This window comes from Gallus gallus, chromosome 5 (assembly GCF_016699485.2).
Source record: "Gallus gallus isolate bGalGal1 chromosome 5, bGalGal1.mat.broiler.GRCg7b, whole genome shotgun sequence".
Classification (NCBI taxonomy): Eukaryota; Metazoa; Chordata; class Aves; order Galliformes; family Phasianidae; genus Gallus; species Gallus gallus.
Window position 1 is genome coordinate 38521292 of NC_052536.1, and position 24823 is coordinate 38546114.

General features: G+C 49.8%; 2 protein-coding genes across 2 annotated transcripts; one reads left to right on the forward strand and one right to left on the reverse strand.

The window, feature by feature from the left end:
• Window positions 1–1383: 1383 nt before the first annotated feature.
• C5H14orf4 (interferon regulatory factor 2 binding protein-like) lies at window positions 1384–6558 on the reverse strand. Its single transcript, XM_015287717.4, has 2 exons — window positions 3677–6558; window positions 1384–2183 (listed from the first exon to the last, which is right to left on the reverse strand). The coding sequence occupies exon 1, from the start codon at window positions 6021–6023 to the stop codon at window positions 3798–3800; it is 2226 nt and encodes a 741-aa protein (XP_015143203.1). The 5' UTR covers window positions 6024–6558; the 3' UTR covers window positions 1384–2183; window positions 3677–3797.
• Window positions 6022–12381, forward strand: LOC112532559 (translation initiation factor IF-2-like). The gene is made up of 2 exons (XM_025151305.2): window positions 6022–6081; window positions 6155–12381. The coding sequence occupies exons 1-2, from the start codon at window positions 6022–6024 to the stop codon at window positions 7184–7186; spliced, it is 1092 nt and encodes a 363-aa protein (XP_025007073.2). The 3' UTR covers window positions 7187–12381.
• Window positions 12382–24823: the final 12442 nt, after the last annotated feature.

Consider the following 24823-nt stretch of genomic DNA (forward strand, 5'->3'; position numbering starts at 1 on the left):
GGCAGAGAAAGAGGCTGCTAATGCACAACACAAGCCATCCTGCTATGAATGGAGAATGGCTGCATACCACAAAAAAAAAAAAAAAGAAAAAAAGAAAATGGCAAGAAGTAGAGGAGAAGGAAGCTGCAAAGCAACTACTGCATAGTAAGCTGGGAACCTGAGAGCTAGGAGGAGACAAAGCCCATTCCCTCGAGGGGAAGAAAAACTCAGTTCGCAAGACACGTAAAGAAGCAAAGACAGCCCTTTTCCCAGTGACTACTGCAGAGCTGCGCTGGCAGCCAGCCTGTTTGAAAAGATCACGGTTTCAAAACAATGTCAGTCCTGACCAGTTCGGAGCTCAAACGCTGAAGGAGGGGAGAGGAAGAGCATGCTTAGATGCACAGCACCGCTAAGCAAACAGAAACGATAAGAAGGCTTGCACTGAAGGACGCTCCTGATGGAGCTGTGTAGTATTTCCCCCAAAAGGACATAACATCTCCTTACTGCACAAACACTTCTATCTCCAACTCGCGCAGAGCTGCCAACACTTACAAAACAAACACCCAGTCCCACACGTGTTCTAGCCCATTTCTTAGAAAATAAGGCCACGAGGCTATTAAAAGTAATGTCAAGAATAATCTCACTGGAAAAAAAAAAGAAGGAAAGAAAGAAAAAAAAAAAACACCTTGGGAAAATAAACCATTTAAATATTTCCCCATTGCGAGAAGGAATGAGAGCACAACAAATGACCACCTGGACAAATACATTTTGTACACGATGTATTTGAGCAAACATTTAGCTTTACCTTAAATAACTGCAAAATAGGGGGGGAGGGGTGGGTGGAAGCACTGCTGCGAACCTCAGACATCTGCTGAAGCTCTGCCCATGAGCCCCATGCGGCAGCTCCCCTTTCCCCTCCTCAAACCATGGCTACAGCCCGTTTGTCAGCTGTGGGCATCTTCAGAAAGTGAAAAACCTATGGAGTGGGTTCAAAGAAACGCTGGCTAATGTGCCACGACCGGCTGCTTAATGAGCCAGAGTGAAGGAAAAGGTCACGTGGTTCCAAAAAACCTCCATACAACAAATGTCCTGGAGCGATCGTTAACTTTAATTAACTGCAGTATTACAATTCACTTCAAGCTTATTTTCCACCTCTGTCCACTGCCCCTTCCCCTTCCTTTGCCTGTTACAAATCAAACGGATGGGCCTTGTAAATGGACCTACATTTCAAAAATTGGGGCTGATAAAAGCTTTCCAAGAATGCTCCTCAGTTACAGAAATCCACCACACGAAGCTCTTCACAACCCCAACCACCAGTGACTGCTTGCAAGATCACAAAGAGCACCTCTCTATAAATCTGGGAATTCACCCTTCTAGGACATAGCTAAGTGTCAAATAGCTGTACTTCTTCTCCTTTACTGCCAGCTGCAATTCATGCATGAATATTACTTCTCTCCTGGTTAAGCTTAAACTTCAACTTGTTCCGTGTGTGTGCTTCTTTCCTGGCAGTCATTAATCCACAGCCCTAATTCCCATCTCTTGATTTGGATACAAACCGCCGTGTGGTAACTGCAAGTTGTAAAAGAATTTAAAATCAAATCAGTACAAATCCATACTCTAAAAAACGTGCCGGCTGCATCCAATAATTAACTCAAAACATTCTTTCTCTGTGTTATTCGCTTAATGTGCTACATAAGAACTGCAGGATTTGAGATTTGGAAGCATCAGTGTATCAAATTGCAGAAAAATAATTTTATATATATGTATATACAGTTACTGTCTGAAGTCACAAGTGCTGTGATGCCAAAGAATGAATCTCAAGATATCACCCCAGTATTCAAATAGCAGGAGTAGGTATCCACAGGAGAGCAAAGGTGTGTGTGCATGCACACTAAGCAGTCTCTCAAGGCTTCTGCCATCACAGTTACACTTTCCACCAGGAACACACAAGAGAAACGTCTTACAAAGAGCAATTGGATACCGAATGCCATCCAGACATCTGAAAAGAATCTCTGCATGTAACTGTGGGTTTTTTGTTTTGTTTTGTTTTGTAGGAAGAGGAATCCTTAACACCTGATAAAACTCAGAGCTCATCACCTCTGACACTACTGCAATTGGAAGGTCTCTGCGTTCTGTTGGTCAAACTGCAAAGGGTTTCTGCAGGGCTGCTCGTTCGGGTTTTTCTCTTTCCTCCGTTTGCCTCGCTGGAAAGGACAAAGTTCACATTAGGTTTGTTTGCGTTTTCTAGCTAGTGTGAAGGCCTGTGTATTTGCTTTGCCTGTTGATCACCTAGCAGGTATTGCAGTCTCCATAAAATGTCAACGTCACATAAAATAGTTAATTATACAAAGAATTGCATGCGATCCTTGCCAGAAGGAAAGCAGTTCAATCCAGCACTTTAAGGGAAGCGTCCTCGCCTGAAAACACAACGCGGTACGGCTCACGTCACCAACTCCATCAGCAAAAGCCATTGCCCAGGGGGATGGCAGCCCCCCGGCCGCAGCACCAGCCGCAGGAGCCACGTGCTCCCACTGCCCCTTCGGTGCCGTGCCACAGCCCTGCCCCACCGAGAGCCCACGGCTACCACCAAACTGCCATGACTTTGAAAAACAGCCCAAAGTATCGAGCACGTGATGCCGCTTCTTTTGTGAAAGAAAGCTTCCTTTCAAGTCTGACGCCTTCCTAAATTGCACGGGCAGTGGATGCATCCTGTATTGCAAACAAGGCTTGCAGCTGGAGAGCTGGGGGTGGGGGGGAGCAGGGAGGAGGAAATGAGATGCAGAAACAGTAAATAGAAAATGCTTAGTCAGCAACTGCTCCTGCAACGTTAAAGGTGAACTGCAAATAGGCACAGCGCCAAGATTCAGACGAATTCGATAACACCGTCAACATCATCACCATCACCACCATCATCTCCCGGCGTGTACGTGAAAGCGTGCATACAGCAGCACAACCAGCGCGGCGATCTGCAGCCCTCCCATCGCGGAGGCTTTTCAACGGGCACACACGGCACGCGCACACTGCCTGAGCTCTGCGAAGAACACCACTCGCTACTCGAGGAGTATTAATATCAATTGAATTTATTACAATTTACTAAGCTCCAAGGCACATTACAGTGTTCTGTTAACTACAGAAATGTATAAAGGACAAACAGAGCATGTTTTCATGTACAGCATTTTGCTCTACTGTTCAAAAGCATCCGTGCATCAATAAAAGCAAAAACGAAAAACACATGAAGATTAAAAACGTTCAGATCAATAGAAACAAACTGAAACATTTTCCTTACAAACTTGCAACAAAAAAACGCCCTCCCCCCAGAGCCACCCCACCGTTTGCAAACAGAAGAACAGAAACAGAAAAAATAAAGTGAAGGACTAACACTCAGGGCTCGTAAAACAGAAGCTGTCACCATTTTTCGTAGCAATTTTTTAGGCATCAACACTGGCCTTGGCAAAAAAAAAAAAAATTTTTTTTTGTTTTTTTTTTTCTTGTTGTTGTTTTTCTTCTTTCTGTCAGAGAAGTGCATACATTTACAAAAATACACACCAGCAGCAGGTAATCGCTAAGGGCTATTAACTTGGTACCTAGCCAACACACTGCCAAAGAAATGAGAACAGGTATTATGTAGTAACCAAACAATATTATATTCTGTTTAACAAAAACCAGCTCTATCCTTCAAATGAAGAAGAGTACATACCTTTGTTTCAAAATATAGAAACATACGACGAAAATAATGTCTATACATAAGACTAACTTTTGCAGTTCGTTATATTCACAATTCTACATCTTCAGGAGCCTGAAGGGATCGGATTTCCTACTCAAGGGTCTCTCTCCTTTTTCACTTTAACGTCCCCGGCTAGGATGGTAGCGATCTCGCCCTGCATAAACGCCCAAGGCACATTGGAACCTACGAGGGGGCATTTCTCTCCGCTGGGGCAGTAGACCTCGCCGGTCGCCCCCTGGGCCTTGATGCTCTCTCTGGAACAGGGGAAGCAGAACTTGTGGCTGGGCACCGAGGGGCACTGAACAAAGTGGGTGTCCTCCAAGCGTTCGTGGCAAATGGTGCAGCACAGGGGCCCGCTGTTGGCCATGGGGGAGTCCGGAATGTTTTGGGGGTGCACTTGGTCCATGGCGGGGTGGGCGCTGGGGGGAGGAGGGGCCACTTGCAGGTTCATGTCCCCGTTGCGGGAGGCCAGGCGGCGCTGGCCCGGCACGGAGGCCGGTGACACGGGGCTGCTGCTGTTCCTGCGGGTAGAGGTGGTGGAGTGCACCGAGCTGCCGTCCTTGGGCGAGTGGGCATTGCCCAGCGTGTCGGCCACCGACATGAGCGCAGCCATGGGGGACTGTCCGTTCTGGGGGGCGGACTCGGGCGGCGTGGTCCTGTTGGAGTGGGGCCCGAGGGGCGGCGGTGGCGGCGGCGGGGGGCCCCCACCGTGCACCGCCCCGAAGCCCCCGGCCGACATGGTGAGCTTGAGCGCTTCGCTCTGACTGGCCATCCACTGCTGCCGCTGCTGCTCGTCACTCAACTTCAGGGCCCCCTCGGCCGAGTCCGAGGGCTCGGGGGACGCCTTCCTTTTGCGCATGGCCCCGCTCCCGCTGCCGCCGCTGCCGCCCGGGCCCCGGGAGGCTGCGGCCGCGCCCTGCGTCCCGCCGGCGCCGGCCCCCGGCCGCGGGAGGCTCACCAGCGCCGTGGGCAGCATGGGGCAGCTGGCGTCCAGGTAGGGCTGCGGCAGCATGTCGGCGCCCACCAGCTCCTTGAAAAAGCGCACGGACTCGGGCAGCAGGTCCCCCAGCAACCGCCAGTCGCCGGAGCCGTGCTTCTTCTCGTACTCCAGGTACTTGAAGCCCGAGGAGAGGCCGCGGCCGAAGTCCTTCATGCAGTCCTGGTACATCTGCTTGGCCACGCCGGACGCGCTGGAGAAGACCGTGCCAGAGCCGCTGGGGTACTCGATGAAGAGCTTCAGCTCATAGTCCATGCCCGGCTTGGAGACGGCGTCGAAGGCGAAGACGCGGCCGAGCAGGGCGTGATCCTTCTTGAAGCGCACCTCGTAGGGCGTGCAGCCGGCCAGCGTCAGCAGCGTGTCCCGCACGATCTTGGGCTTGCTGGCCCACTCCTCGGCCCGGTTCCGCAGGCTCTCGCTCAGCTCAGCCAGCGCCTCGGCGTTGCGCTGCTTCTCCTTCAGCTCGCGCTCCTGGTCGCTGCTGGACACCGAGCCCGGCCGCTTGCCGCAGCCCTCCGGGGCCGGGCCGCCGCCTCCCCCGGCGCCGCCGCCGCCGCCGCACGCACCCCCCTGGGAGGAGGCGGAGGGCGCCGGGGGCCCGCCGCCGCCGCGGCCGCTCAGGCCCCCGTGCGGCGGAGGCAGCGCCACGCCGGAGGCGGCGGGCCCGTTGAGCAGGGTCTGCGGCAGCAGGTTGGGGGGAACGTTGAGCTGCGCGCCCGCCGCCCCCGGGGGCAGGCCGGACACCAGCCCGCCGTGCGCGCCGCGGCGGGAGGAAGACGACGACGACGAGGAGTTGGGGCTCTGGCGGTTGAGCTCCGGCGGGCCGTCCTCGGGCGCCTTGGGGAAGCCGTTGGGCCCCCCGAGCCCGTTGGGCAGGCGGGCGCCGTGGCCGCCGCCCAGGCTGCCCGGAGGAGGCGGGTACTCGAAGCGGCCGCGCTGCTCGGCCGCCGCCGCGCTCAGCCCGTAGCGTTCCAGGCCGGACTGGGAGAGCCCCGAAGCCGCCTTAGAGGACGCGTCCACATGGTTGAGCTGCTGCTGGGCCGCCGCCGCCGCCGCCGCCGCCTCCTTGGCCGAGAGAGGCACCGCCTTGACGCCGACGGGCGGCGGGGGGCCCGGGGAGCGGCCGTCCTGGAAGCAGCCGTGCGCCCGCTTCAGCTGCCGCGCCGTCTCTATGACGAACTCGATACGGTCGGCGCCCTCGTAGTTGACGCAGCCGCGGCAGACGGGCTCCGTGAAGTCCCAGATCATGGCCCAGGGCATGCGGGGCAGGTCGCACAGGTAGCACGACTGCCGCCGGGACGACGACACCTGCGCGGCGGACATGGTGCCGCTGGCCGGGGAGCCGACGCCGCCGCTGCCGGAGTCGCCTCGCTCTTCCCCCGCGGGCCGGAGCTGGAAGGAGGGTCCGTACCCGCTCCGGGCGCCGCTCGCGGCCGGGGCTCGCCCGCTGTTAGCCGGGGACGGCCGCCGCCGCCCGCTCCCGGCGCTGCTGCCCCGGCGGGGAGGGGATCGGCGTCTGCCGCTGCCGCGGGGGGCTGGGCGGGGGTCGCCTTCTCGCCGCGTCTGTTTCCCGGCGCTCTCTGCCTCTCCGCCGCTGCTCCTCCTCCGGGAGGAGGCGGAGGTGCTCGGAGGAAGACGGGGGGGGGGGGGGGTCACCTTCCACCCGCCGCGGCTGCCCGCCGAGCTCGCGCTCCGTTCCCTACGCGCCGATCCGAGCCGAACCGATCCGATCCGTCCCGCCGACGAGGGGCACCCGGGCGGAGCGCCGCGACTTCCCCGAGCGGCGGCGGAGCGGCAGCAGCGTGGCGAGCGGCGCCGCCTGCTCCTCACTCACATCCTCGCTGCTGTCTCGCAGTCCGAGCGCGCTACCGCGCGCCGCCGCCGTGCCCGCGCGCCCCCTCCTCCGCGCCGCGCCGCGCTCCCCCCGCGCCGCCCCTCCTCCTCCGCGCGCCCGGCTTGGCTCAGCATGGCTCAGCCCTGCCCGGCTCGGCACGGCGCGGGGCGGGGCGGGGCGGCGCGCCCGGGCGGGGCCCCGCGTCACGACCCGGCTCCGCGCCCCGCTCCCCCGCCGCCTTCCTCCGCCCGCGCCGCGCATCCACTTGTTGCGCGTAGCACGCATGCCCGGCGCCCTGCCCGGCCGCGGGGTACGGCGGCGGGTAGCGCCTCTCCCCGCCGCGCCGCGGCCGCGTGCGTGTGCGCCGCTCCCGGGCCGCGCCTTCTCAGTTCACTCTCGTTTGCCGGCCGTGAGGCCGCGAGCGCCCGGCGCCGTGCCGGAGGGGTCCCGCGTGCCCCGGCGGCGCCCGGTGCCCGACCCCGCGGCCGCAGCGGGCGGCCCCGCGGTGCCCTGTGGGGCGGGGCGGCGGGCGAGGGAGCGCCGAGATCCTCCCGCGCTCACGCGGGGGGGAGGAGGAGGATCCCCCCGCGCCGTCGGAACGCGCGGCTGTTTTCCCGTTTACCCCTTTAACCGGCTGCCGATGCTTGCGTAACGCCGCCACCGGGCAGAGCGCTCGCATCGACTCCGCTCCACGGAAATACGCGGAACGTTCGCTTCGGCGGGGGGAAAGCGAAACACATAACAGGGCCGGCCCTTCCCCGCCGAGCTCCGTGGGCGGAGCGGCGCGGCGGACGCCGGCGTTGCGCGGAGCGGCGCCGCTCGTGCCGAGAGCACCGTTGCGTCACGGGCGCGCCCTGAGGCTCGCGCGGGGCTCGGCGCCGCCCGCCGCGTCAGCGCGCCCCGGGAGCCTCCGCCGCGCCGGGCGGCCGCGGTACTGCCGCCGGGCCGCGCTGGGGGCGCGGCGCCGCGCTGCGGCCTTTGTGGGGCTGCGCAGCGCAGCGCAGCGCAGCGGGCGGGGCGGGCGCGGACAGCCGGACACAAACGCGTGCGAGCGCACACTCGCGTACGCGCGGCCGCTTACTGGCGCCTGAGCACCGAGCACAAAGCTGCCTCGTGCCCGGCTAATAACGTTCCACGACTCACGTGACGAAAAGTTGTTCCTTTAAATAATTCCTTTCGTATCGCCACTGCGTCTCATTTCCATTTTTAGTTATCTAAAGCGTTTTGTATGCGTCCGGTTATAATCTACGAAGCCGGCAAACGAATTTGAAACGTGCGTGAGACGAGCTGTTGTAAAGGAGAAGCTTAATACGGCGCGCACGCCGAGCTGGCGGCGCAGATAGCGTTCCGCGAGGAGCTCCGTTCTAACGCAGCGATCCCGCAGCGCCCCGCACACGGGCAGGACGCGCTCCCGGCCGGGGGGCTCGGGGCCAGCTGCCGGGCTCGCTCGCCCGCGCGCCTTCACCTGACCGAAAGGGTCACCTCCGCTCGCCGCAGCTCTCGCAAGGTCGAGAGCCCTGTCCTCCTCCCGCCCCGCGCCGATCTTCGCACGAGAAGCGGAGAGGAGCGGCGGGAAGAGGTCGGGCCCGCTTAGAACGCGGAGGTCGCCGGAGCCGCGGCTCTCCCCTCGCCGCGCGGAGCTGCGGCCCGGCGCCTCGTAGGGCCTCGCCGGCACCGGGGCCCCGCCGCGCGGAGCCGCCCCCGCTCCCCCGAACCCTGCAAAAGGGCCCTTATTTGGCGGCGCCCGGCTCCGAAGAGCAGCCCGCCCTCCCCGCTGCCTTTATGGGGGTGTAAATAATAATCGCCTTAGATGTAATCTCGCCTCAGAAAACCATTTGCAGGTGCTGTCAACTCCCTCTATAGTTCGTGAACAGAAAAAGAGCGGAGATTAGCATCTGTGACCCGAGCAAACTGCCTTTACTTTTACTTGCGGGATACGCAGTCCTGCAAATATGTTTGTTTTTCCGTAATGATTAAACCCCGATTTAAACTTTGGTCATGGGCACGCACCGTACCATTACGCAAGTGGCACTTAAAGATGAAGTGTCGGCGCAGCAACAATATGGCCAGCAGCGGTGGCGATCTCTGAAAGCTGATTGATGAAGAGAGCCGCAATGTAAATGCAAATAAATGGCACACCGTGGCACCTTCACGGAGAACGAGTTGTCAGGATCGATCTCATCTGTTAGGGGAGAATAGATTGAACGGTGGCAATGTCGCGGAGCTGCGGCGCGTGGCAGCACCGTCCCGGCAAGGGCTGCGCTGCGCTGCTCACCTGGTGCCCTCCGCACCCTGCAGCGCTGGCGGTGGGCCCGGGGCAGCCGCACGGGCCTGGAGGGCTTTGTGCTGAACGTGGCCGGTGTTTGTTTAGCTCTGAAATAATCCAGGAATTAAAATTGCGTTTGGAGGAGGAAAAGAGGAAGGCCGAACAATGAAGCCATTCAGGTGCCCGATGTGGCTCAATGAAAAAAAAGACGCAAGCAAACAAAAAACAGCGTAAGGGGGAAAAGGACAGCGATGTGTTTAATAAAAGGGAGGGGAGCACCAGGAGAGACCGAGCGGCAGTTGTGAACAACCGCTCCGCAATTGCTTTTTGCACAGAAATGCGAGTCAGCACTTTGGGTGCAGCGCTGGGACTCTGCACATTGCCCGTCGCTCCCAGCCCATCAGCAGTCCCCGTGGACAGGAACACAGTTCTCACTGCCAGAAGTAACGTCTAACTCCTTCCTTTCAGGCTAGGATAAACGCTGCCATCCAAGAATCCTTTTCCCTTTATTCCCCTAACCTGCTGTATTCCATACCACACACGCACGCACATCTGCGTAACGCCAAAACAGCAAGTGAGCCTTGGATTTGAATGAAGGAATCAAAGCGATTGTAAGAAAGACGAGGTGTGCAGACTGGCCAGCACCTTTCTTAATGCAGCTGCTAGGAAGTAGAGGGTGCACTGCACCATGAAGGAAGAAGGGACACATTCCACGTGCCTGCCTGAGCCTCACGTCTGCCAGGCTCTACTCTTGTGCCACCAAAGCACTGGGATCGCTATTGATTTTGGCACTGGAATATTGCTGATTATTGATCAGCAGTCCAATGTTAATTATGCGGAATATAGGACAGCCCTAGCGTTTGCAAGCAGCAATAATTAGGAGCCCATGATCTCGGCAGTCTGGGAAAGAATGCTCTAAATGCTCCCAGCCTGGGAACGTGCTTAACTCTTTGGTGCTCGCGGTGCAGAGCTGTGGCACTGCGTGGTGTGGCAGTTGCAGCAGCTGCTCGGGATGGAGGCGCTCAGCCGCAGAAAGGGCTCTGCCCTCTGTGGTCAGAGCAGAGGCTACAGCTGGAAAAAATAAAGGGGCCAGAAGGAAAGAGCGCTCCCCAGAGTGTGATTTACGTGGATTTACCTCAGTATGGCAAATAAAATAAAATCCGTCACAATCAAATTACCGGCTTCCAAAACGTGTAGAGATTAGCAATGAACGGAGTGCTTGCAGGTAAAGGGAACGCGTTCAGCAAATCAAAACACCAACACTTCAGGTAGAAGTTGCAGAATTTTGTCAAATTCAAAGTTGAACAACATTGTCTTCTACTAGAAGCTGCCACAAAGTGTCAAAACACCTGGTTACAAAGAACGGGAGTGTAATTACATGTTTCTGTTTATCATTTCAGTTCTCATCTCATTATAATTCTGTATTTTCCTACCATCCTTCAGGTAGCAAGCCTTGTTGACATACACAGAGCCTACTGCTTCCCTCCTCCCTCCCTTTCTCCCTCCTTCCTTCCTTTCATCCTTCCTGTTTTTTTCTTTCTCTCTGGCCTGCAGCACTCAAACGTGTCCGAACAGCCGCTGCCCAAAGTGCTGCCCAGTTTGGTGGTGCTTTTCCACATTTCTGCTCCCCGTGCCGCTCACAGCACCCGCAGCTGCCCCGCTCTGCGCCAGCCCCTGATGCCACCTACACCCAGGCAGCTTTGTGGCCCCACGCCACCCAAACGTCCCATTTTTGCTCTGGAAAGTGGTTACGGTGTGAGACCCAGCCCAAATGGATTTTCATACAGCTGACTTGATGGTTTTTAAACCCATCTGCAAGCCCAGATTTCCATACGTTAACTAACCTTTGCCAAATCTTACAGTGCAAAATAAAGACGCCTATAATGAATTCTGCTAACTCTGCAAGGGACTCAGCACTGGGTAGCGCATTTTATGCTCGGATACGTAGAGACTGGGTCCTCTCCACTGTTGTTATTTTTGCTTTGTCCCTGGATTGTTTTCATCTTACATCCTGTGGACGTAGTAAACAATCAACAATAATGAATCAACTGAATCGGTACATTTTTTTCAAGCCATTCCCACTGAGAGCCACTTGCACTTTCGTGACAGCTAAGAATCTGCCAAACATTAGCTTAGTTACCAGCAAGACAGCCCCCCTCCCTTCACCCCATACACAGATTGTTTATCAAAACGTTCTGCCAAGAAAAATATCCCTGCTTTTGGCCTCCGCCAGTGATTAATAACACTTGAGAACTGAACAAAACTTTACTGTGTTTTCCAAAAATGGGGGAGGTGGGAAAAGGAGAGGCAAATTAAAAAAGAAAAGGGGGGGGGGGGGGGAGAGGGGGGAGAGAGAAAGAAAAAGAAAAAGGAAGAAGGAAGCAAGCAAGAAAGTGAGAGGAAAAAAAAAGAAAAATAAAAAGGCAAAGGAAGAGGAAGAGGAAAAAAAAGAAAAGGAAGAAAAAATAAAAAGGAAAAGGAAAAGAAAATGAGGAAGAGGAAGGAAGGGAGGAAGGAAGGAAAAGAAACCACACACCCTTCCGTTATTTCACATGGCACGGGCTGCTTTTGCTCTGTAACTAGGCCGTATGAAGAGACCTGAACCACTTCTTCTCTAAGACCACGTTGTAAATGCTGATTAACTTTGTTATTGAAAGAAGGATATTACGGACACAGGATGAGGGTGAGAATAGAAGGGGAAGGCAGTTTCCTTTATTAGGACATATCAAGATGAGCTTTGGGGGGACACGGAGGAAAAAAAGATCATTTACTTTCTTTTCAAAGACTGTTGGTAAAATTCCTAAGGGAGACCAAGTGCCAAAATTAACTGTCTTGGCGTATTACTTTTAGACACTGCTGCCCGGGTGAATTAAGTCAAGGCTTCAAGCAGCAGCCAAAGATAGCTGCAAGCTGAAAAGAGGCGATGCATTTCCTTGTTTTGTGGTGAAACTCACAAATTTGTGGAGATTGCCTTTGCTCCAGGGGTTTTTCTTCTCTGTCTCTCTCCCCTTCTGGGCTATTTTTACTGTTTTATATTTGGCATTATAAATGTGCTTTGCAATGGGAAGGTAAGGTAAAAAACAAGCAATTGTTAAGAAAAATAAGAGAAGTTAAAAAAATGTACGTGCTCCCACATGTACTGAGTCTCTGTGTACGTACACATACATGTCAGAGCACCCAGACATTCGTGTCCTGTAAGACATTTTTCATTACCTTGTACTCCAAAAGGCATTATTTAGTAAAAGATAATAAACAGCACTCGAACAGTGGGATATAGACTAGTGAAAACAGTTTACTGAAATTAATGATGCTGGATTGAACCAAACCTTCCCTTTGGAATTAGTGCCAGACATAGTTTTCCTGAACCCTGTCCAACTGCCTGAGCGACAGACAATTTTCATTCTATTTGTGCTAAAGGCTTATGACTAGTGCTGGAAAATGAAGCCCTTGCCCTTGATCTCAGTGCAGATTAAAAAAAAAAAAAGAAAAAAAAAGCAGAACCGTGCCAATTTGTTTCCTCTGCCAACAGAAGCCCTTGTGCTTTGGGTAATGCAAAACAATACAAAGTTCACATGCAAACTCTCCATTGAAAGGAAACCCACCAAGAGCCATCTACTTCTGCTACATTCATCAGCCAGTTTCCGAGATTCTCACAATGTCAGCAAAATGCAGAGGCTAAGGGCAGAAAATATTTACCAGCCAGCAACACCGCCTTCTTTTTCTATTCCGTGCCTCATTGCTATGCATCTGATGACGATCGGTACAAAATGCCCCACTGTACATCAGCACGCTCCTCCTCCTGCTCCCGCTGATTGTGCCCAGCACTCAGGTACTGCACGCAAATCTGCTGTCAGAGCTAATTCTGTTTTTGAAGGATGAAATACACATTTGACACGCGCACAGAGTTACACACAGTGGCTATACTGTACTGCTGTCAGCCAGCTAATCGCCGATCACTTTTTCCTAGATTATTAATAAAATCAGAACCTCGAGCAGAAGGCGTTTGCTTTCATTGTACAGTCTGCACTTGTGACACAGTACATGTGGAAAATTTTGAGTGCACTGCAGTGAATGGTCTGGGGGTTAGTTTTAGCTTCCGCTAAGTACCTGGCAGGCTGCCACAGCTGAAGGATTCTGGGAACAGAAAGGCTCCCAAGTACAAACTGCCAGCATTAAGCAGTCCTGACAGCTCTGCTCCTTCCACACTTGGCAGCAGTTCAAAGTGCTCTTTCATTTGAAAGGCTGGAAGGCTGCCATGTGCATTTGTGCATTGCAGATTTGCTGTGCCTGCTCTCATAAGGAACTGATAAATGCCGTTGCTGTTGCCATGGGGACAGGAGGCTATCAGAATGGCCCTGTGATCTGCAGCCTCTCAGCTCTGCCTCTGCAGGGCTTTTTTTTTTTTTTTTTTCTTTTTCCTTTTTCTTTCTTTCTTTTTTTTTTTTTTTTTCCTTTTTCCCTGAGATGGTGAAATAAATGTTCTAGAAAAGGTTAACTCTTGAAGGACAGGAAGCGGTGCTTCGAAAGGACAGAGTGAGCCTCCTCCAAGGTGCTGGGAACAAGATGAACACATACCTGCCAACTGTCCCTGTGTGGGAAGCACTGCCCTTGGGGATGTGTAAGGCCGGGAGGGAGGAGGAGGAGAGACCTTCTCCCCACTCAGTCTCTTCAGAATTCCCTCCAGTTCAGGATCTCCCAGCATAATTAAAGGGCCGTCCCCTTTCTTCCCCTCGGCATCACCACATACAGTTCTCAGATGTTCGTGGAAATGAATTAATTCACCACTGAACTTGTAACATGCCTGGTGCCTTTAGTGCTCATTACCATCACAGGACAGCTAGCGGGATTAGATCCATTATGCGGACTCCATGTGTGGTTAATGTGAGTAAAAAGAATGAGCAGTGTGATATAAAACTGCATGTTTAAAAGATCTTAGTGACAATGCACGTTCTGGGAGTGAATCTTGGCTTGTTCTAGTTCCCAAGATTAAAATAAACACACCCTTGAGCTATGCACAGCCTGATTGTGCATAGAAATGAGTGTGCATATCTCCTTCTAAACAAGTACAGATAAAAACAGAGGTGGCAAATATTTCAGCCGGAATTTATACCCGTTTTCCTCCGTCTCCTTCTTTACACGTTATTTCTTTCTGTCTCTGCACAGTGATAAATGTGGGTTCCCTGAAGCCCTCTGCTGCAGTTGAGTAAACTGCGCTCTGTTTAAGCAGGGCGAAGTCTGTGCGTGACATCACAGCGGGAACAATGGGCACAGCACTGCATTGCTGCGCCGCGGCCGCGCAGTGCGCTCCGGGGCAGCCTCTAACGAGATCAAGATGGGCACGCATCTGTGCTCCCAGAGAAGGCAGGGAACGCCAAGGAGCGGTCAGACGGCGAGTGGCACAGAACAGGAAGAATGGAGCATCTGGGGGATTCTGTGTATGTACCGGAATGTGACCGGTTCTGAGGGCTTTGTTTAAAACTGAGAACAAATCAACAGCCCTGCAGATGAACGCATTGCCCCCTTCCTTCTCTAAACGTGGATCTCCACCTTTCAAAATTGCATGCTTTTATCTCTGTATGTGAATGGCATTATGTGAAATGACACACTGCAACTGAACAAACCGAAGGAAGTGAGTCTCCACCCCACACGCTTTCAGCTCACATTGCACAGATAATCTGCTTCACCAGCCGATGGTAAAAACCCGGGGCTTTTTCAAACGGGCACCAAAATTCTTTAAGTTTCACTCCAGTCCCACTTATTTTTCAGTGGGCACATTGTTTGGAAGGCTTTTGGTTGTGAATGTGTTAAGCCAAGGTGAAAGAAAGCAGTCACTTGCAGAACATGCCCGGGAGATTGTGTCCAAAGCAGCACAAACAGGCAGGCAGACGTGTACGCGCATGCACGCACGCACTTTTCACCTTCTCTGATTTTTCTGTTAGTTCCCGTTCTCCAACAAATTAAGGCATCTGTGATTCTGGGTTTTCTGTCTGACATCAAATCCTGCCGGCTAAAACAATCTGCATATGCAAATCTAGATCAAAGCGAGCTGCACACATGTACAAAGCAACGTCAGGGCCGCACACAAGGCTGCGTTTCAGAAAGCCTCTGCACCAGACCGAGCCAGGCCAAAGGAAACATTTCTTCCTGGCTGCCTGGGCTTTTTCAAATAAATAAATAAATACACACGAAGCTCAGTGTAATTCTACTGTAATTTCTTTACCTGATTCTCTCTGGGTTCTTGCCTACGGTTGTCATGGTAATTTGATAATTCTGGCTTGCTCGCCACGCATTCTGTTTGTCTCACTGGATTTCCTGATTATTCAGGAAACTCTTTTAAAAAACCTTCCCGTCTCTCCCCCCTGCCCCCGTTCTGGGCTCAATCCTGCTTTTTTTTTTTTTTTTTCATTCCTCCCGCACAGAGGAATGTGCATTATTTTGCTACAAAGCTCCTGAGGTGAAACCGTTCGCTCCGCACACCCGAAAATGGAGCTGATGAGATAAGCGCACATAGCAGAGCGCTGCTGGTATTTTCTGTCACGGTCTGTGACAGGGGAGAGAGAGGAAATGTGGAAAGATAACTACATATAGATTTCTTGTAAGGTTTCTTGGATCTTAATCCTATAGATATTATTTAGGCTTTAACTGCTGCATTTCTGACAGCAGAAACATGTATTTAACTGTTACCATTTCAAACATGACAGACACGTTTGTACCTGGAGCGAGAGAGTTCAAATATATTCTCTCAGTATGACAGAGAAGAAGCAATATTTTCATCCAGGGGTTCAGGTGACGGTTTATGCCAGAAGCAGCAAACTGATCATGCTCGGAATGCAGCAGTGAAACCTAAGGAAAAATGCATGCTGCTAAATAGTACTTATCTTGGGTGGGTGGTTACAAAGGGTTTGTGTCATCGACACGTGCATCTTGAACAGAACTCGGATCATGTATATCAACTACACACACAAATATAAGTATACACTATATATGTATAGATAGATAGATCAGAGAACATAAACTGGCTTTTATGTTTGTTTGGGGTTTCTGTTGCTCCTCACCCAGACATGGTTTTTGTGATGGCGGAACAGAGCTACCCTGCGTACGGTCACCTAAAAAATCTGCTGGAGTATTCAGTTTCACATCATTGCCTTTGTGCAGTCCTTGTACATGTGGCCTCTATGCCCTTCAACAGACGGTTATGTACTTTACTGTGCTGGTCAGTGCCTCGTACAGCTACGCCCTGACATCATTAGGATCTCAAAGGATTCTTTCAAAGCAAGATTATAATGTAACTGATTTTCTCCTCCAATTTAGTACAATTCAGACCCAGTAATTTCCACTATATACTGTCGTTACAGAAGTAAAAGTACCCATGGAATCTACAAATTCTACCATCTCTCCTTTGCTCTCTATTGCTTGCTCCTTTCTCATTTTGTTAATGGAAAGCACACTGTTGGCTTTTCTAAGACACATTCTGATGCAATCGGTCATGCTGTGGAATCTGCTAAGCGCAGTGAGCTCTCCAGCTGTGACAGCCTCCACCACCCCAGCACCCTCCACAACCCAGGAGATCTGTGACATCATCTGAGACAACACCCTGTGTGCTCCCCGGCCAGGAAGGCTGCTGCTCCTCACTGGGGATTCAGAAGATGTCACTGGCATTATGTGGCACGTGGCTGCGACGCTCATACTTGATTTTAACCATGAAATTTCTGCTAAAGTAACCCTTTGTACGTGGAATAAAGGACCCATAAATCGGTTTGAAATCTTTTCAACGTTACAAATCTCACTTTCTTCCTACTTCAGTTTTCAAAATTTCATTTTCAGTAAAATAAAAACGACAGACTTTATGTGGTTCCCAGGTAGTGTAATGAATCAGCAATGAACGCGTTGTCTCCTGTGCGCTAAAACCCGCCTATCTCCCACCACTACTCAACAGAAGGAAAGGCTTCGGTAAATCACATATAGGACATCTAACGTTAAAATGGTCTTAAATTGATTCTAAACTACTTTTGATGTGTTTTTACAATGCAGGCACTGCAAAACCTCAGCAGACCGTATGTTTCATAACTAGCAGAAAAGCAGTGGCCTCCCTCCTCTCCAAAGAAAGCTGAGCAGTGGAGCACTCAATTTTACCTTCTGCTAGCCCCTAATTATTTTTACAAAATACATCCAGTAGCATTTATTACTTGAGTGATCATAAATATTTACCAAGAAATTACAGTCTTGAAAGCAACCTACACAACTGATGCTTTTCTCTTTTCTTGGGATGTTGTTTCCATACCTGCTAATTGGCACAGCTCAGTCCTCCATAGCGATCTAGCTGCTAGCAGTGTGCATTAGCAAAGTCTTGCCACGCAAATTACCAGGACTTTGCAACGCAAATAGAATAGGCCCAGCAATTTCTTTTAAAAGTCAGTGTGCTCTAGTCCATTTTTTTTATTACTGTTATCTTTAGTTCTGTGAAGCTTTGGAACATTTCCCAGTCTGGATCTATAGAATGTTTCCTGGGAAAAATGTATAAAGAGCCTGTGTTCTGAGTTACTGTGTGCTGGCAGTGCCTGCGTGCATTTGGTGAGCTGGCCCTTTGAAGACCCAGCCCATGTATGGAGTCCAGTCAGGCTGAAAAATGTAGCAGTTAAGACACTTTACAATCCCAAATCTCTTTTAAACAAAGGTGTGGTTTAGCAGGACTGGCTGCTTCTGACCTCTTTCAGCCTCTTATTATTGCAGCTGCTATGATGTAAGGCTGAGTGAGTATGGTGGAGTTGAAGTAGCTGAAGCTCAGGGAGAAATGCTGAGAACAGCTGTTTTACTGTAAACACGAACAAGGGGCTGACTTCATTTGCAGGCTGGAAGCAGTCACAGTTTTTGCACAAATAATACTTGGAATTTAATCTAGATGTTCACAGCATGAAGGAAAAAAATCCCTTCTATATGTTACAGCATCTTGGAATGAAGCAGATTCTCTGCACAGACATGCATCCCAGCAAAATCAACAGGGAATTTTCCACATTAATACGCAGCTTCACACAGATGATACAGACACACACACACATGAAAAGAAGAAGCAATATTTATCTGCCTTAGCTATTTCTAAAGCTGGTCTCGTGTTGGTATCTAAGTGCCAATTAGATACCAAAAATATTCAATTGCAGCAGACACTGATGTCTGCTGATTACTGCAGAGCTACAAATGGAATCGCATCCAGGAGGGCACAGTGGGATTTGAATGCTTTCCCTCCAGCTTGGTGCTGCAGCTCATGGATGTTAGGAATCAGATTTCAGACTTCATTTTCCTCACTATATTCTTCAGATTTCTTTATTCCGAAGCAAGTGAAAAGTCTCAGACAAAGTGATCTTTGCAGCAACTGGGGACATTCACTGATAGCACAAACATCTGCATATACACACACAGTCATTGGGGCCAGATTCTCCAGACGCTACGTTCTGGGTTGTTTATTTTTGCCACAGGATCAATGCAATGGAGTCTGCAAGGCAATTCAGCCAGGTATGTGCATATCAACCAGCGCAGACACAAAAAAGCCTTAGCTAGTTGCAGTCACTGTAAGGACTGCAATGGCTCTTGATTTCCCAGGACCAGTGAGAGACATATGGCTTGGAAATGGTTAAAAGGAACCTATTTCTCACGGATCCCCAGCTACCAGCCTAGTTTCTCGGGTCCGCTGGTAGCCTGCACAACGTACAGTAGCACTGACAGTGTTAGAGCTCACACTGGGGACTGTGCTGGCAGGGAGACAGCCCCGGGATGACGCAAGGACGGCTTAAAGCCGCACTTTCACCACCCAGTTTGAGGGCTGCCAAGAACTGCTTGGCCAAAGCTTGGGGTCTGGGCAGCAGTCCCTGCTTACAGACTCTTTCCAGAATCTCCCCATATTAAATATAAAGCTATATAGATCCTGACTATCTTCCCCATTTGTTATTATTATGGTTCACAGCTAAGTAACATAAACTCTGGTCAGCTCTTTGATAAAAGACCAAGAAAAACTTGGGGTACAGATAGGCTTGTTAAGATGCATTGCTTCCAATGAAAACCTTAAAGCTGGGCCTGTGCTGTTGCATGTGGACCCCTATGAATGAGAAGTAAACGTAACCATTTGGATATCCGACCTTCTGAGAGTTCCCACAGCATTTCCCACAAATACAGAAGTATCATAATTCAATATCCTTCTAAAATTCAAAGGTAGTTATTTGTATATTGTGTTGAGACAGTCAAAGAGTAAAATTATGGTGTTAAATTTCAGGAAAGCTAACTTCCAGCTCTTCAGGGAGTTAGTCAACAAAACACCCTGGGAAACTGTCCTCATTGGCAAGGGTGCAGAGCAGAGCTGGCAGATCTTTAAGAAAGCTTTCCTCAGGGCACAAGAGCTCTCCATCCCAAGGTGTAGCAAGTCAGAAAAGGAAGGTAAGAGCTTGGCATGGCTGAACTGGGACCTGCTGGTCAAACTGAAGAGCAAGAAGAAACTGTACAGGCAGTGGAAATGGACAGGTACCATGGGAAGAGTATTAGGAAGCTGCTAGGCTATATAGGGATGGGGTCAGGAAAGCCAAGGCCCAACCTGAACTAAACTTGGCAAAGTGTGCCCAGAAGAATAAGAAAGGCTTCTACAGGTACCTCAACCAGAAAAGGAAAGTCCAGGAGGGCATAGCCCCCACACCACTGAGTGACACAGGCAGGCTGGTAACAACAGACAAGGAGAAGACTGGGGCACTCCACAATTTCTTTTTCCTCATTCTTCTTTAATAACTGCTCATCACACAGCCCCAAATGATTGGTTTGAAGAGAGGGGAATGGGGAATCAATGTCCCTTCCACTGTGAGCAAAGATCAGCAAAGATGAGCAAAGATGAGCAAAAAACCACCTGAAGAACCTGAATATCCGTAAGTCTACGGGTCTTGATGAGATGCATCCCAGAGTCTTGAGGAAATTTGCTGATGTAGTCACCGAGCCACTCTCAATGACAATTGAAAGATCATGGCAGTTAGGTGAAGCCCCTGGTGACTGGAAAAAAGGCAACATCACACCCATTTTTAAGAAGGGTAAAAAGGATGAGCCTGGAAACTACTGACCAGTCAGTCGCACTTCTGTGCTGGGCTAAGGCAAATGGAAGACAGGGAGGTGATATGGGAGAACCTGCATGGCTTCACCAAGGGCAAATCCTTCTTGACCAGCCTAGTGGCCTTCTATGAGGGTGTCGCTGCATCAATGGACAAGGTAAGAGCCACTGATGTCATCTATCTGAACTTCATGAGTCCTTTGACACAGTGCCCCACAACATCTTTCTCTCCAAATTGGAAAGATATGGATTTGATGGGTGGACTGTTCAATGGACAAAGAATGCCACAGGATAGAGTCCTGAGTAGAATGGTGGTTAATGGCTCCATGTCTGGATGGAGATCAGTGACAAGTGGTATCCCACAGGAGTCAGCACTGGGACCGATACTTTAATATCTTCATCAATGTCATCAGCAGTGGGGTTGAGTGCAAGTTTTCTGATGACACCACGCTGTGGGGCTCTGTCAACACACCAGAGGGACTGCCCATGCCTATAATTTCTTCTCAAGCTGAATGCTGACCAGGGTTACAGCCAGCATACTGTTACGTTTGGAACCATGTCTCATCCAGGAAAATGATACAAATGAACCTGGGAAATAAGCTGCAGCTTGAGAAAGTAATAAAGCATGTTACAGTGCTCCTATGTAACTGGAGATGGAGGAGCTGCTTCCAGAACAGCAACTGGAAAGAACATACTGGCACCTGTGCAATTTCTGAGCTCCTTCAGTCAAATTCTTTCCTCTCTGTCCTGGAAAGGCTGGAGACCAGATGAGAAGCTGTAGGATGGCCAAAAGAGATCCCACTTTGTGCTCTACAGAAAACTCCAAAATTGCTCCCTGAAACACCAGCCCCAGCTATGGGGGCTCGCTATCAGAACCATTCAGTCCAACAGCAGCATCAGGCACCCCACAGCAGTGTGTGAGTGAAGGGCGTCTCTGCTCCAGGCTGGCAGAACACATTCAGGCAGCCATATCAGGCATGGTATTTCTGAAAGGTAACAAATGCTCACCCTAAAGCTCTCTGAGAAAATCAGGAACATCGAATTGAGTTTGGATTTTGTACTGGAATTCCCCATTAAACATCCCTATTTGATGACAGAGAAACAGCTTCAATCTAGCTTGTTCAAGTTATCTGAAAATAACTTCAGTCAAGCTTCTGTAGTGGGAAAATGGCTGTATTCTCTAGCAAGTAAAATATTAAATTAAAAAAAAAAATCAGTTAAAGATAAAGCCAGACCTGATTTTTGCAGCTTTTAATTTTAAAGGCGCCCGGAAGAGCTGAAGGAATAATGGGACATTTATAAGGATACAAAAAAAGTCTATGCCAAATACAGTGGGGAGGGAAATGTGTTGGAGAACGTACATCTCTAAAATAGGTTTTTTAGGTGACATCATAAGAGTCAGGTCCAAAGAGGGGCTAAGTTATCCAGAACTTAGACCTCACAGAGCCAGAGTGAAAGCTATTGGGTTCCTAGAAGGAAATTCAGAACCTCTCGTTCTCTTGTTATTATCGATTTCTTATATAGACCATGGGAAAAATTAAGCACCTCTGAATATGGTATTCAAAACATCTGTTTCTGTATTTTATCAAGTAACTGTTTATATGAAATATTTAAGAAACGGTCGTGAAAGCTGGGAAGGGAATCTAAATCTCTCTGCCAGACGGATGCCTTAACTCGTACAGTCATGCTTTCTCTTATGTTGTCCCTGCTCTCTGTGTCTCCCATTCTCTCTTTCTCTGGCCCAATGAACTTAAATTATATTCTGCAACCTGGCACAGCTTCAATAGGAAGGGTGGGGAATGCCTGCCTTCAAAACAGCCTGTAGTCTGGTGGTCATGGCTCCCTCCTGGGACGTGTGAGTTGGAGTCTCCTCACGCACAAAACATTCTTGTGCTCACAGACAGGAAACAGTGAGGGCGCACTTGAGAACTCACCTTGTTTTTTCTAATCTCCAGCTTCTGTTATATAGATAATAAAAGGAAATATTTAACAATAACCAAGAGAATTACTGACACTTATAGACACCTTTAATCTTTGAGATTCCAAAGCAAACAACAGGATATGCTGAAGCAGGTTTGCTCTTTGGACCTAGCAGAAGCGCCCAAGCATGCAGAGATTGGTCTTGCCATACTCCTTAAAATGTTGCAATATGTGCTTGTTTGCGTGCCAGACCCATAGGCTGAATTAGAAGAAATTTCTGCTTGCACAGTATCCTTTTTTATCCATTTTTTGTACAGAGAGTAACACTGTTTCAGCTTCAACCTCATTCACCTCCTCCTGCCTTCCCAGAGTAGAAACAAAGCAGTTTTATTTATGCCCTGAGCAGGAGCTCAGGGATGTAAGGCTCACCCACAGGTATGCACATTTGACTCACGCTGCTTGCTATCAGTTTATCATCTCCTGGGGCACCTCACAAGCAACACTGCACAAGCTTATGTTAGGAGATGAATAAAACTACGTGTTATTGAAAGTGCAGGGAAGAGCTTCAAGGAGGTAGAAAATAATAAAGTACGTTGGATTTTGGCCAAGACGGTAAGAATTAATAACTTGCCTTCGAACAGTATACCCTGGGATCTGCTGAAACTATGGCCAGTTGTTTGCCAGGATGTGGGTTTCACTTCAATTTCACAGTTCTGCAGGTTGGTCCCTTTTGAATCTACTTTAGTTTTTCCTGTATTTAAACAAAAGAAAAAGGGGAGGAATTTCTGAGTCTGCACATCTCCTGCTGGCAAAGCTACACAGAGCTCAGAGAACAGTAGGGAGGGAACTTTCCAGAATATGGATGTCTGTTTTTTCAGCCAAACCAACACTTTCTACTCAGACTATCATGGCCAGCCACCCTCAGGCTGCCCCTGTGCTGCAGCCAGCCGGAGGCCCCAGCAGAACAGATCCTGCTTCCAGGGTTACTCCACCATCCGCCTACCTGCTGCACTCGTATCAGAAGCAGTTACAATGGCCCCATAGTGTACCTCCATTTGACTGCCAGTTGCTCCCTGTATTAACAGACCTTGTATACTGAAGGAACATGAGCCAAACCTGTCACAGTTTCTAGGGTTTTCTTTAAAATAAAAAATAAAAAAAAAACATGGGAATTTTATGCAATACAGGAAGTCATGGTTTCTCAAGTCGTTGCCATAAACAGTGTCTTTGGTGAGTATTTTGTTCTTTTATGACCCAATCAAATCCTGAGCAGTTAGCTTATAAAGGATTTCAAGTCTGTATTTAAATGTTCTGCTGAATCTGGGCCAAAGTAAACCTGTGTTTGGAGATAAAAGGAGTTTCCTAAAATTATGGATTCCAAATTTTTGTGCATACCATGGAAGATCAAAGATCAATGATATTTTATGTTAGCTTCATTAATATTCTACATTAATTCCTTCCTTTTCCTATTTAAATGTAGAGTATTTGAGATGTGTAAAACATGCTTTTATTACTGGCATTTTGTTTGGCTATAATTTTAGCTTTTGTATTTTTTGCCACATGCTTTTCAATTTTATGCGCTGGGAGTGACCGGCTAAGACAAAGGGAGACCTTCCCTGAAAGAACTCCCTTGGTCAGCATAAAGCCTCTTGCACTCTCCACTTCCAGGGGAGAAAAAGAAATGCCACCTATTCCATCTCAGCCAAGATTACATTCTACAACCTTGGAACATGTTCTTCCTTTTGCTCAGTTCACACAAATTATTATTGCCATATCTTGTTATGAAATTAATGAATTTGAGTAATTAGATGACGAATATGCCTCAATTTGTCTCTCAAGTAAACACACACAGAGTTGCACATATGCAGTAATACATTCCCATCACTTGTAATTATGTGTCTTTATCTTAACATTTCCCACCCTGAAAAAGGTAGTAGAAATGTACAGCACGCAGAGGCTGCTTTAACTTAGAATGTCATTCTCTGCTTCCACTGCCAATGACTACATTGGGAAAAATGTATTCTAATTAAATCTTTGGTAGGTCTGTCAGAATGTATTTTAACTAGCTCACGTGACGTGGACTAGGTACGCTAATGAAACCTGAGGATCACTGAGGAGTCAGGCTGTACTCATCCTCCCTGAGCACATACTGCCTGAGCAGGTGAGAACAGCAGACCAAGAGCTTGCCTGTGTCTCCGTCTCCCAGTAAGACAAATCCCTGCAGCATGCATTCCACTTTGACTCTTTGGCCTCAGAGAGCCCGTGACTATATGAGCAGGGCTTTGGAGAGACACTGTCCATCAGCCCCTGCTTTGCAACTCTGTCACAGAGACGTGGTTTCTCTTGCTGTGATTTCTGCTGCTGCTGCTGTTGCTATTGTCTTGGAAGGCGATCAGACTTTGAAGAACTAATCTGGATACAATGGGATGGGAACACAATGGTTCTCAATGACCAGGAGAGAGTTTCGGATAGCCAGCTTCTCCTTTACGCTAGATAAAGTGGGACTATCTTGTATAGAACTGTGACTGTTACAATTTTGCCATTCATCACCTATGCTTACTCCTACAGCAGAGTCTATGAAATAGAGATCCTCCTCAGCAAATGTAGGAAGAGGGAGGGAGATGATCATACATCAGGAGGACTGTTTCATGTTCTGCAAAGGGAGGATGGACAGTGGTTCTATCCCTTCAGTATAAGGAGTTCCTCTGTGCAAAAAATTGGAGCCTGCCCAACAGCATGACATTTCCTGTATTTTCTGGAATAGAGTGTTCTCTTTGTCACACTGTCCCACCAGAAGGGGAGGCAAAGAGTTACTTCAGCAAGCATTAAACCCATGATGGATAGAGGATGAATCACAGAATCATAGAACCATAAAACACCCTGAGCTGGAAGGGACCCATAAGGATAATCGAGTTCAACTCCTGCCTCCACACACAACCACCCAAAAATCAGACAATATGGTTGAGAGCATTGTCCAGATGCTTCTTCAGCTCCAGGAAGTTCAGTGCTGTGACCACTTCCCTAGGAAG